The sequence below is a fragment of the Heterodontus francisci genome, chromosome 27 (assembly GCF_036365525.1).
Source record: "Heterodontus francisci isolate sHetFra1 chromosome 27, sHetFra1.hap1, whole genome shotgun sequence".
Classification (NCBI taxonomy): Eukaryota; Metazoa; Chordata; class Chondrichthyes; order Heterodontiformes; family Heterodontidae; genus Heterodontus; species Heterodontus francisci.
The window spans coordinates 11,049,454-11,061,860 of NC_090397.1; the positions used below are offsets into that span (position 1 = coordinate 11,049,454).

Below are 12,407 nucleotides of genomic sequence, written 5' to 3' on the forward strand. Positions count from 1 at the left end.
AATTTGGCCCTGTTACCAGTAAGCTGAAATGTGGAGGCAGTGATCAGTTCCTTTATATCTGCCTTCAAATTGCAGCCAGATAGAAGACACAACCACTATCTTTTGTCTCCTGCCACTCTCCTTGCAATCTTTGAGTGTCCACGTGGTTTCCATTATCTTTATATTTTTATATTTTATATTTAGAGATTCAGCACTGAAACAGGCCCTTCGGCCCACCGAGTCTGTGCTGACCACCAACCACCCATTTATACTAATCCTACATTTATCCCATATTCCTACCACATCCCCATCTTCCCTCAATTCCCCTACCACCTACCTATACTAGGGGCAATTTATAATGGCCAATTTACCTATCAACCTGCAAGTCTTCGGCTGTGGGAGGAAACTGGAGCACCCGGCGAAAACCCACGCGGCCACAAGGAGAACTTGCAAACTCCGCACAGGCAGTACCCAGAATCGAACCCGGGTGGCTGGAGCTGTGAGGCCGCGGTGCTAACCACTGTGCCACTGTGCTGCCCAGAAAGTGGTGTGCATGGAATTCAGGGCAAGTCTATCCATTTCCAGCCTCCTGCAACCTTCCAGGTTGAACCCATCACCCTTGACCCACCCAATATTACTGTTCCCCTTCGCTCTGTAACCATTGAGCCTCCCCTCATTACTGTGCACAATGTAATCATCAATTTATTCAATCCATCCCTCCCCCTGTTCCTACTTCCGTTAATATCTTATCCTTGCTCCTCTCACATCGACCTGATCATTGTTGCCGTGTGTCCTGTTCCCCTCCTTATGAAGTTGTCAAATACCCACCTATTAGTCTTGACCTTCCTCTCCCACCCCTACAGAACCCATTTACCCTCATTGACTGTGACCGTTCCCTCTGTTAGCCAGTACCCTCAATTTGCCCCACAGATCCCCGACGTTGACAGCACTCATCCCTCCCTTTAGGCCATTACCAAATATCTTCACACTGTAATGCTGTAATCCACTCACCACCCCTCGCAGCTGACAACATGCAGCTTCAACATTAACAGCAACCATTTAACACCCTGGACATTCCACTCCACCTCCCCTGCTCCTCCATACACCCTGTCAACCCAGCCTTCCCTACCTTGCCCTGATCTTTCATGTAGTGCCCTCACATGCCTTCGCCGCCGTTTCCTGAGAAGATTCATCCTTGTTGGTGCCGAGCCTGGAGGGAAACATCTATTCCAATGCCGGCATTAGTTTTGCGGAGTTAAAGAGAGAACAGCATAGACCTGAGACTCAACTGCACAAATCTGACTGCTGCATGCCATGGTAAAACAATCGTGAAGCTGATGGCACAGGAATAGTGCTTGCTGTTCACTTAATCTGAAAGATGGGGCTGAATTGTAACTATACGTAGGGTAATGAGTATTCATGTTGTTTAAATGAATGCAAAGCTGCAATCCGCCACCGTGCCGAGGGAACGCTGCAAACCCACCGCCGACTTAATTCCTCTAAAATATCCTGCTGTTGAGCATCTGAAAAAACGCCTCCCGCCTAGTTCCATCACCCCGCATGTCACCAGATCCGCTCTTGCACAGCCCATAAAACTCCACCCAATGTTAACTTTGCTTTCACATTAGGTAACTTGAAAATAGTATGCGCATTAATATATGCCATCCTAAATTCTGCAACATTTGCAACGCCTTTTAGAAGTGACTTTCAGTACAAACTTTGATTAAAAAAAAAAGTCTTTTAGTCACTGTAGCCAATGAATACATGAATTGACTACAATGCAATGGAATAAAAATAAAATTCGCATCATAAATGTTCTTATTTCATAAAACAAAAATTGCGGAGGGAAATGTCATCATATTTGTAGACATACACTTTGGTGCGTGCCTGGCAAGTATAATACTGAGCAACTGTCAGCTTGACGTAGTTGGTTACACTATCATCTCTGGATTTAGAAAATAGTGGCAATATGGCCCACTAAGGGCTTGAACACATGGTCTAGGCTGAACTTCAGTGCAGTATTGAGGAAGAACCACACTCTCTGAGGTGGCATCTTTTGGATGAGACTTTAAACCTAGACTGCGTCTCCCTGTTCGGATACTTCTCCAGGTGTCCTAAGCAACACCACCAAAATAACAATTGATCTGATCATTTATTTATTTTCTGTTTGTGGCACCTTGCTGTGCTGCCATATTGACTTACTTAACAGCAGTGACTGCACTTGTGAAGTCATCTGTTGGTGGGAAAGCACCTTGGGGCATCCTAAGATGCTATATAAATGCAATTTATTTTTATTTCATGAATAACATTTTCATATGTGCCTCCCATTATCGTCACAATAGCTTTAACACAAAACCTTTGCAAACAGTTATCACTTGATGTAATTTTTCTAAAGGTTTTGGAGGGCAGGGGGCTGTGGGGGGAAGTGGAGTGTGAATTTGGACATGGGTGGTGGGGGGGGACACTAAACAGGTGACACATCCAATCTTCAGTTCTATTCAAGTCAGTGGACCAGAATATCGGGCGGGGCTTGGCAGTGGTCGAGCAATGCGGTACCACTTGTTTTGTGTCCCGTCCCCTGTCCAGTTTCACACCCGAGGACTTCATTATGGACACTGGTGACATGCCCAGTTCTCTCCATGTTGAAGAGCTAATTAAATTGTTTACTTATTTAAAGGTTAGAACTGGAGAATAAAGTCGCTGACCTGGAAAGACTGAAGGCTGAGCAGGATATGACGTGGAATGCTGAAAAGGAGCATATGGGAGAGAAACTACATGCTGTGCAGTTGGCGGAGGAGGCATCCAAGAGGGAGATCCTGAACCTTAGGTTAGAACTGCAGCACTAGTATATATTTTAGGTGATATTTTTCACAGAGCCTGAATTTGAAATGCTTTTGCATCTTTAATTCATGTGAAGATGTCTTGTCTTATTTATATGAATATTTTTATAAAATTCTTGTTACTCTCAAGATGGAAACTATTTGCAAGATTCTTTTTTGAATGTTTTTTGGGGGGGTTGTTGTCAGGGCTGAGTAATGGCTGATCTTTCCCACTTTAATCACTCAGCATCAAACGCACCCATTGGTCTGTTGCAGCCACGTGCTTTAACCCTGGAAAGGCATCCCCTTGATCTTCTTTGGGAGTTTTTCCATTTTCCACACAAGCTGGCCTTGAGTCTGAGCTTCAAGAGAGATTGTCTATTTATGCTGACTTGTGGCTTTGGAGACCGCTCAAATGCCTTTCAACAAGCGTAGAGGGACTACATCCCAACAGCCAGCTTGATTTGATCCCAGACTAATGGGTTTAAGGAAAGCATGTTAGCATTTCCTTTTGGAAATTATATCAATAGAACCAATAGATTTGAACCATTCGTCATTTTGTTTTGGGTTTTGTAAGGATTTACAAATAACCCACTCTAATGCATTATATTATAAGAACATAAGTGGTAAGAGTAGGCCAGGTGGCCCCTCCAGCTACTCTACCATTCAGTAAAATCATGGCTGAACATTTATATCCATGCCACTTTCCCACTCCATTCCCATATCCCTTGATTCCCTTAGTGCCCAAAAATCTATCATACTCAGTTTTGAATATTTTCCTTAGCTCAGGGATATAGAATTCCAAAGATTCAGTACCCTCTGTGTGAACCACCGATGTATTGTATTTTATCTAAATCCAATAAATTGTTCTTATTGAGAAGAGAAGCTGGGCAGCGTAGAACAGGCCTTTGACAGTGCTTTATGTGGTTCGGCCAGATCTAGTGATGAATGGCTAAACCAGTTGTCCATTATAAAAGCTCAAGGATGCAGCTCTTGGACTTCAGGGAGCAGACTTGAGAGCTGTACCAGTGGAACAACCAAAGTGAGAGAGAGTAAGGTTTTTGTTGGGGGCAAGGGCACCAAAGGTGAAGGTAAGAGTAATTGATCAGATCAGTTAGCCGCAGAGATACTGTGGTCAATGGCTATACATTTGGGAATTTAAAAGTTCATTTGTAAGAGGGAGAACGTAGTCCATATAGGTGAAGAAGGAAACATGGAAGAGAACAAAGATGGCTTTATCTGTGATTGACAAAATAGGAATATTGTCGAAGGATGGGGTGTTTGTATAGAGAGAGACATTAAGGGAGGATGGGAGGGCAGTGAACTCAGGAGAGATAGCATGATGAGTTGGGATGGAGATTGGAATCGTTGAGGATGAGGGGCTGCTGGAAGGAGGGGTTAGAATGGGCAGCGCAGGCACGATGGTCTGAATGGCCTCTTTCTGTGCCGTAACATTTTCTATGGTTTCTAAAAACTTGGCATGGTACTTGGGTGGGTTTTAGATAACGAGGATTTTAAGAGAAGCGAGAGTGGTGGAACAAGGTCAGATGCATAAAGGAGAAGAATGTGCCGGAGTGGTGGGGACACATCAAGATGAGTTTCAATAAATACCGTGATCTATTGTACTTTTGATTAACGGACTTGCATAGAAAGAACTTTTCCAGTACATTGTAAATTTTGGTGCCGATTTGCTGTTTTTTGTTGTAGATCTAAACTTCAACAGCAAGTGCTTCAAATAGATGAACTTGAAAAAGAAAAGAATGACAATGCTGAGTTCAGACAGGTACCTTACCAAATCACTCTATAAGCCCTTTGTTTTGGATATGTTAGTCAAGAAACTTACCAAAAACGGAAAGTTATTGAATGGGAAGTGTCCGACCATTGTAACACACATTTTTCCATCCCTTTCTAATGTCTGCTACGGAGTGGATTTATAACCTTTCTTGACCCTGTTTTGTGGAATCTGATTTTAGAATCCTTGCTCGCTCTTTCTTATGGCTGCTAAAAACGTAAGAATTTATGCTACTACAAATTAACTACTTTTCAGTTACAAAAGTACACATTTCTTACGGCATTTAAACCACTTTTAGAACTTTGTGTACAATCTTTTTTGTTGAGACTTCTCCAGAAAAACTATTTGTAACTCTTCCTGTTGGAAAGTACCCTGAATATTGAACAATCCCATATAGCTGATAGAGGAATTGAACTGCAAGCATAAATTCAGAAGAGAGTAGATTGAATTTAAAAGTAAATTTCATTCTCAGCTGGACCTAAATTATTTGATTTTTTCCCCCCCAAAGCAAATTAGGGAACTGCAGATGCAGCTTAACACAATATCACAGTCGGAGAATGATTTACAGGAGACAAATAACAAATTGCGAGAAATGCTGGAGCGATTAAAAGAGGAAATACGAAATGCAAGAAGCCAAGCAGAGCGGGCACAGCAGGAAGCTGAAAAGTAAGCAGCTGTTTCTTGTGACATAGAAGAACTTTACTGGCAGCATTTTAACTGTTAAGTTCACATTGATATTTTCCTTATTTTGTGTAGTGAATGTGGAACTAAAGACTTCTGTAAATAACATCCTTTTAAGTTCATAGCTGAAACACTTTCCCCAGCCAGGTGTAGCCCACTGCATTAAATAAATGTGGTGGAGTTCTCTGGACTGCATGGAGACAATTATTAGAACATGCTCTGCACCTAGATTACATCATTGGCCTAGGTAATCACCACATTAATTTGGATTAGGATACTGGATGAATTTTAATTACTGCACATCTTTTAATTGTTTGAAATATAGCTGCAATAGGAATGGGACTGCTCAAGGAGAGTAATTAGCTATTTTCTGAGCATGTTATCTTTTCCCAAAGCTTGTTTTGTTTTAAAATCTTTGAGGGAATATTTCTAAGTAATTAAAAGTTTTAAGAAAAAGGACTTTAAGGAAAATGTATAGCAACTGCAGCATGTGGGGTAACTGGGAATTTGAAGGGGCACCAGAGTGAGATTCTTCATATTCTTTAAGGTTCTCATATGATTCTATTTAAAGCTCTCAGGCTTTTTGTAGTACATATTTAATTCTGCTGTTGCATAGTGGGTGCATATGTTGTCAGTTGCCGAGCTAACAAGATGGGGAGAATGCAGAGTTTCCTTACATCTAGTTTTACATTGTTCTCCTAATATTTTTATCCACTGTAACTGAAGCCGCTTTCCCCCCTCCGCCCCAGTAGTCTAAAGTCTGGGGAACAGCCAGACTCAGTATTCAGTGACTCTGTGTGATAAACATGTACATGTATCCACATATATCAGAGAAATTGTAGTGAATTCAGGCCTCAGTCAGGTAAAGACTGCTCAGGCAGAAAGGGAATGGGTGACTAACAGGCAGAGTAGAAGAACTAGGCAGGTAGTGCAGGAATCCCCTGGGTCCATCTCCCTCTTCAACAGATTTTCCGCTTTGGATACTGTTGGGGGAGATAGCTTCTCAGGGGAATGCAGCAAGAGCCAAGTCTGTGGCACCACGGGTGGCTCAGCTGCACAGGAGGGGAGGGAAAAGAGTGGGAGAGCTATAGTGATAGGGGATTCTGTCGTAAGGGATAAAGATAGGCGTTTCTGCGGCCGCAAGCGTGACTCCAGGATGGTATGTTGCCTCCCTGGTGCTAAGGTCAAGGATGTCACGGAGCGGCTGCAGGACATTCTGAAGGGGGAGAGTGAACAGTCAGAGGTCGTGGTTCACATTGTATTGTAGTGTATATTAATGAGTTAGATGTGAATATTGGAGCTATGATCAGTAAGTTCGCAGATGACACGTAAATTGGCGGTGTCGTAAATAGTGAGGAGGAAAGCCTTAGATTACAGGACGATATAGATGGGCTGGTAAGATGGGCGGAGCAGTGGCAAATGGAATTTAATCCTGAGAAGTGTGAGGTGATGCATTTTAGGAGGACTAACAAGGCAAGTAAATATACAATGGATGGTAGGACCCTAGGAAGTACAGAGGGAACTTGGTGTACTTGCCCATAGATCATTGAAGGCAGCAGCATAGGTCATAGAGAGAGATGCAGCACTGAAACAGGCCCTTCGGCCCACCGAGTCTGTGCCGACCATCAACTACCCATTTTATACTAATCCTACGTTAATCCCATTTCCCTCTCACATCCCCACCTTCCCTCAATTCGCCTGCTACCTACCTACACTAGGGGCAATTTACAATGGCCAATTTACCTATCAACCCGCAAGTCTTTGGCATGTGGGAGGAAACCCACACGGTCACAGGGAGAACTTGCAGACTCTGCACAGGCCGTACCTAGAACTGAACCTGGGTCGCTGGATCTGTGAGGCTGCAGTGCCTACCACTGCACCACTGTGCCGTAGATAAAGTGGTTAGGAAGGCATATGGAATACTTGCCTTTATTAGCCGAGGCATAGAATATAAGAGCAGGGAGGTTATGATGGAGCTGTATAAAAAGCTAGTTAGGCCGCAGCTGAAGTACTGTGTACAGTTCTGATCACCACATGATAGGAAGGATGTGATTGCACTGGAGAGGGTGCAGAGGAGATTCACCAGGATGTTGCCTGGGCTGGAGCATTTCAGCTATGAAGAGAGACTGGATAGGCTAGGGTTGTTTTCCTTAGGCTGAGGGGGATCTGATTGAGGTATACAAAATTATGAGGGGCATAGATAGGGTGCTTCATGGCCGGCACCGACATGATGGGCCGAAGGGCCTGCTTCTATGCTGTATAACTCTATGACAATCCCAAGTGCCTTGCAGAAGACCAGAATTTATGCTCAACTTTTTTCTTTTTATAAAAAAAAGGTCTCATAAGAAAATAACTTCATCTCTGTGAATAAAAAAGACTTGCGATGTCAAATGTTGAGTAACCTAATTCAGCAGTGTGCAAGTTCAACAGATAGTCTTGACTTTGAAGACACGGAACAAACTTTGCATAACAAATAATGAAACTACTTCAGCAGCCTTAAAATTAGTTGCCTTCTCCTTCTCTCTGGCTGCTGGAATTACTCAGTAACTGGTCAAAATTCCTCTAATATGCTAAAGTATCTCAAAATAGTATTCCGGCGGATTTTGACTTTTTAAAAGCCTGCCAGAAAACCCGAATCTGTTCAAAGTTGGGAAACTGCCGTTCCCGATGTCAGCACCTGGCAGCTGTGAAACTGATGGCCTAATTTTAAAAAAAGCTGACCAACTACAAAGCTGCTGTTTTGAGCACTCCTGCTCCCTGCAAGTCAGAGTGAGAGAGAGAGAGAGAGAGGGGAGGACAGAGCCGGAGAGAGAAAGGCGAGGAGAGAGCCGGAGAGAGGGGGGGAGGAGAGAGCCGGAGAGAGGGGGGGAGGAGAGAGCCGGAGAGAGGGGGGGAGGAGAGAGCCGGAGAGAGGGGGGGAGGAGAGAGCCGGAGAGAGGGGGGGAGGAGAGAGCCGGAGAGAGGGGGGGAGGAGAGAGCCGGAGAGAGGGGGGGAGGAGAGAGCCGGAGAGAGGGGGGGAGGAGAGAGCCGGAGAGAGGGGGGGAGGAGAGAGGGGGAGGAGAGAGTCGGAGAGAGGGGGGGAGGAGAGAGGGGGAGGAGAGAGTCGGAGAGAGGGGGGGAGGAGAGAGCCGGAGGGAGGGGGGAGGAGAGAGCCGGAGGGAGGGGAGAGGAGAGAGCCGGAGGGAGGGGAGAGGAGAGAGCCGGAGGGAGGGGGGAGGAGAGAGCCGGAGGGAGGGGGGAGGAGAGAGCCGGAGGGAGGGGGGAGGAGAGAGCCGGAGGGAGGGGGGAGGAGAGAGCCGGAGGGAGGGGGGAGGAGAGAGCCGGAGGGAGGGGGGAGGAGAGAGCCGGAGGGAGGGGGGAGGAGAGAGCCGGAGGGAGGGGGGAGGAGAGAGCCGGAGGGAGGGGGGAGGAGAGAGCCGGAGGGAGGGGGGAGGAGAGAGCCGGAGGGAGGGGGGAGGAGAGAGCCGGAGGGAGGGGGGAGGAGAGAGCCGGAGGGAGGGGGGAGGAGAGAGCCGGAGGGAGGGGGGAGGAGAGAGCCGGAGGGAGGGGGGAGGAGAGAGCCGGAGGGAGGGGGGAGGAGAGAGCCGGAGGGAGGGGGGAGGAGAGAGCCGGAGGGAGGGGGGGGGAGAGAGCCGGAGGGAGGGGGGAGGAGAGAGCCGGAGGGAGGGGGGAGGAGAGAGCCGGAGGGAGGGGGGAGGAGAGAGCCGGAGGGAGGGGGGAGGAGAGAGGAGGGGGGAGGAGAGAGGCGGAGGGAGGGGGGAGGAGAGAGGCGGAGAGAGGGGGGAGGAGAGAGGGGGGAGGAGAGAGCCGGAGAGAGGGGGGAGGAGAGAGCCGGAGAGAGGGGGGGAGGAGAGAGAAAGGCGAGGAGAGAGCCGGAGAGAGGGGGGGAGGAGAGAGCCGGAGAGAGGGGGGGAGGAGAGAGCCGGAGAGAGGGGGGGAGGAGAGAGCCGGAGAGAGGGGGGGAGGAGAGAGCCGGAGAGAGGGGGGGAGGAGAGAGCCGGAGAGAGGGGGGGAGGAGAGAGCCGGAGAGAGGGGGGGAGGAGAGAGCCGGAGAGAGGGGGGGAGGAGAGAGCCGGAGAGAGGGGGGGAGGAGAGAGCCGGAGAGAGGGGGGGAGGAGAGAGCCGGAGAGAGGGGGGGAGGAGAGAGCCGGAGAGAGGGGGGGAGGAGAGAGCCGGAGAGAGGGGGGGAGGAGAGAGCCGGAGAGAGGGGGGGAGGAGAGAGCCGGAGAGAGGGGGGGAGGAGAGAGCCGGAGAGAGGGGGGGAGGAGAGAGCCGGAGAGAGGGGGGGAGGAGAGAGCCGGAGAGAGGGGGGGAGGAGAGAGCCGGAGAGAGGGGGGGAGGAGAGTGCCGGAGAGAGGGGGGAGGAGAGAGCCGGAGGGAGGGGGGAGGAGAGAGCCGGAGGGAGGGGGGAGGAGAGAGCCGGAGGGAGGGGGGAGGAGAGAGCCGGAGGGAGGGGGGAGGAGAGAGCCGGAGAGGGGGGAGGAGAGTGCCGGAGAGAGCCGGAGGGAGGGGGGAGGAGAGAGCCGGAGAGAGGGGGGCGGAGAGAGCCGGAGAGAGGGGGGAGGAGAGATCATGAGAGGGGGTGGGGGGGAAGGAGAGACCCGAAGAGAGGCGGGAGGAGAGATCCGGAGAGAGGGGGGAGGAGAGAGAGAGGGAGAGGGGGGAGGAGAGAGAGAGAGAGAGAGGGGAGGAGAGAGAGGGAGGGGGAGGAGAGGGAGGGGGGGGAAGGACAGAGAGAGAGGGAGGGGGAAGGATAGAGGGAGAGGAGGGCAGGACAGACAGAGAGGGGGGGGGAGGAGGACAGAGAGAGAGAGGCGGGGCGGACAGAGAGAGAGAAAGGGGGGAACAGAGAGAGAAGGGGGGGACTCAGCGAGGACAGCACAGAAAATTGGGGGACAACACATAGGGGAGGGGGTAACTGAGAGGGAGACACAGGGAGACAGACAGAGAGAGACAGACAGCCAGACAAAGGGAGAGTGAGTGATCAAGATCACTCCTGACAAATGGACGTCTATCTGGAATACTCCGCATTGCCACAAGTACAACATTGACTACTTGTGCAAGCAAAAAAGTGCTTGGTATTGCACTAAATCAGTATCCAACAGTGATGAGAAAGTAAGTCAATAAATTAATCTTCTCATATGAAGCTTCTTCACAAAAGTGCACGTTTGTTGTTTTGATTAATAGTAAGATAACTGTTTAATGCCTTTATCTTTCCAAAATTGTCTCACCAGCCCCCTATGTAAGACAAATATTGTTATGTGGCCCCCCACGCGATAGGTTTGGACACCCCTATTACGGAATCTGTGTACTGGAGTGACCGTAGCTAAGTGAATCTGGTTCAATATGATGTAGCAAATTTTAGTTATATGGAAAGTTGTGTTGCTTTGCTGTGATTGATTGCCTATTACTATGAGAGAGCCAGTGTAAGAGTATCTTTTAGTTGGTTGATGGTAGGTTACTCTGAGTTGTCCTGAAAGTAATGCCACTTGTAAAGCATGTAGATTATGATGATTTCTGGGGGGTTGGGGATAACATTTTGTAAATTTTAGAATCCTTTGCCTGCACAAATTTGGCCAGTATTTTATATAGAAAGAAAGCCTTGTGTTTATGTAGCACGTTTTGCGACCTCAGGATGTCCCAAAATGCTTTATAACTAATCAGGTATTTTTTTTTAGAAGTGTTGTTATGGATGGTTGTTGGAAATGTTCAAAGCAAATTGAGAAGGTGGAAAGGCCAAGCTTAAATGTAGATGGTGGAAAAGGAGGTTAAGAAGCCAGGATTCCGTAGAGCATCCTGGCAGAGAAAACCCCAATTTCTTTGACTACTTCCCTCCCTCCTTGTGGTAGAGCTGCCTGCAGTAAGTTTTAAAAAGTACTCAAGCATCATTGACTGTCTGTCACTTCTGCTTTTCAGTGATGGCACTTCCATTCAGCTCCAAATTCCATTTCGTAGTGCACAAAGATCTGAGTTGCACATTTTGGAGTATCTTGCACACTTTCACATGGAAGGATTTCGCTAAAAAGCAGTGTGTGGGCCTAACATAATATGCTAGATCAGTGGAGCTGCAAATTATTTTGGTTTTCGATAACCACAATACTCTTGACCAGAATAAGAGCTTGAAATTTACCCACTGGCAAAAATGTTCATTTTTTTTACCATCACAGTAAACTCTCCTGATGTTTTTTAGCCTTTATTCACTCCTATTTTTAACCAATAAAAATGTAATACATTGCTAACCATAAATGTTATTTTGGCACTAAGCACCAAAAGAAAACGTTTATTATGGACTGTAGTAACTAAAGTGCAATGGCTATAAAACATTTAAAGTATCCTTGCATTTAATTAAAAAGTCTCTCTTTTGGATGAGAAGTTATCCCAGGCCTCGCCTGTCCTTTCAGGTGGATGTAAAAGATCCATGGCACTATTTTGAAGAAGAACAGGGGAGTTATCCCGGTGTCCTGGCTAATACTTATCCCTCAATCAACATCACAAAAGCTAGAATATGAAGTCATTATCACATTACTGTTTGTAGGAGCAAATTGGCTGCTAAATTGGCAACGCAATAGTGACTTCATTGGCTGTAAAGTACTTTGGGATATTCTGTGGTCATGAATGGCACTATATAAATGCAAGTCTTTCATTTGGTTTTTGCACTATTGACAAACGATAGCAATTAAGCAGTTTCGTAGTCCAGCTGGTGTTCTTTAAAGCTTTACTTTGTAAACTTTTGCTTTGTATTATAACCCCCAAGGCAGTTGAATCATCTATGTTATATTTTTCACAGACTGGTGGAAGACAGGCGTATAGAGTGGTTGGAAGAGAAACACAAGCTGCAGAATCGTAGCGCAGAGCTAGAGGAGAAGTATTGCCAGGCCAAAGACCGACTACAGCGTGCTGCTTTAGCTCAGAAGAAGGTCTTGCCCATTCCTTTAATCAACCAAAAGTCTGAATTTGTTGAAATCCAACCTTGCCACAGAAATTCTATCTTTTCTGCTTCTGTTTTGACAGAGAAAAACACTGAATGAAAGTAAGCAGAAAAGATTACAGGAAAAGGTACAACTGCTGGAAGCAAAGAAAGAAGAGCTAGAAATTGAGAAACACACGTATAAGTAAGTCAATTTTTCACTCTTGC

At 47.1% G+C, this 12,407-nt stretch overlaps 1 protein-coding gene across 5 annotated transcripts in view; it reads left to right on the forward strand.

Moving 5' to 3' along the window:
- Nucleotides 1-12,407, forward strand: part of cep83 (centrosomal protein 83) — an 81,229-nt gene that overhangs the window by 57,297 nt on the left and 11,525 nt on the right. For all 5 annotated transcript variants that reach the window (XM_068058805.1, XM_068058806.1, XM_068058807.1 and 2 more), the window contains 5 exons: nucleotides 2,657-2,806; nucleotides 4,506-4,581; nucleotides 5,099-5,256; nucleotides 12,060-12,189; nucleotides 12,284-12,384. In XM_068058805.1, coding sequence (XP_067914906.1) covers nucleotides 2,657-2,806; nucleotides 4,506-4,581; nucleotides 5,099-5,256; nucleotides 12,060-12,189; nucleotides 12,284-12,384 — 615 coding nt within the window. The remainder of the gene's footprint in view (nucleotides 1-2,656; nucleotides 2,807-4,505; nucleotides 4,582-5,098; nucleotides 5,257-12,059; nucleotides 12,190-12,283; nucleotides 12,385-12,407) is intronic.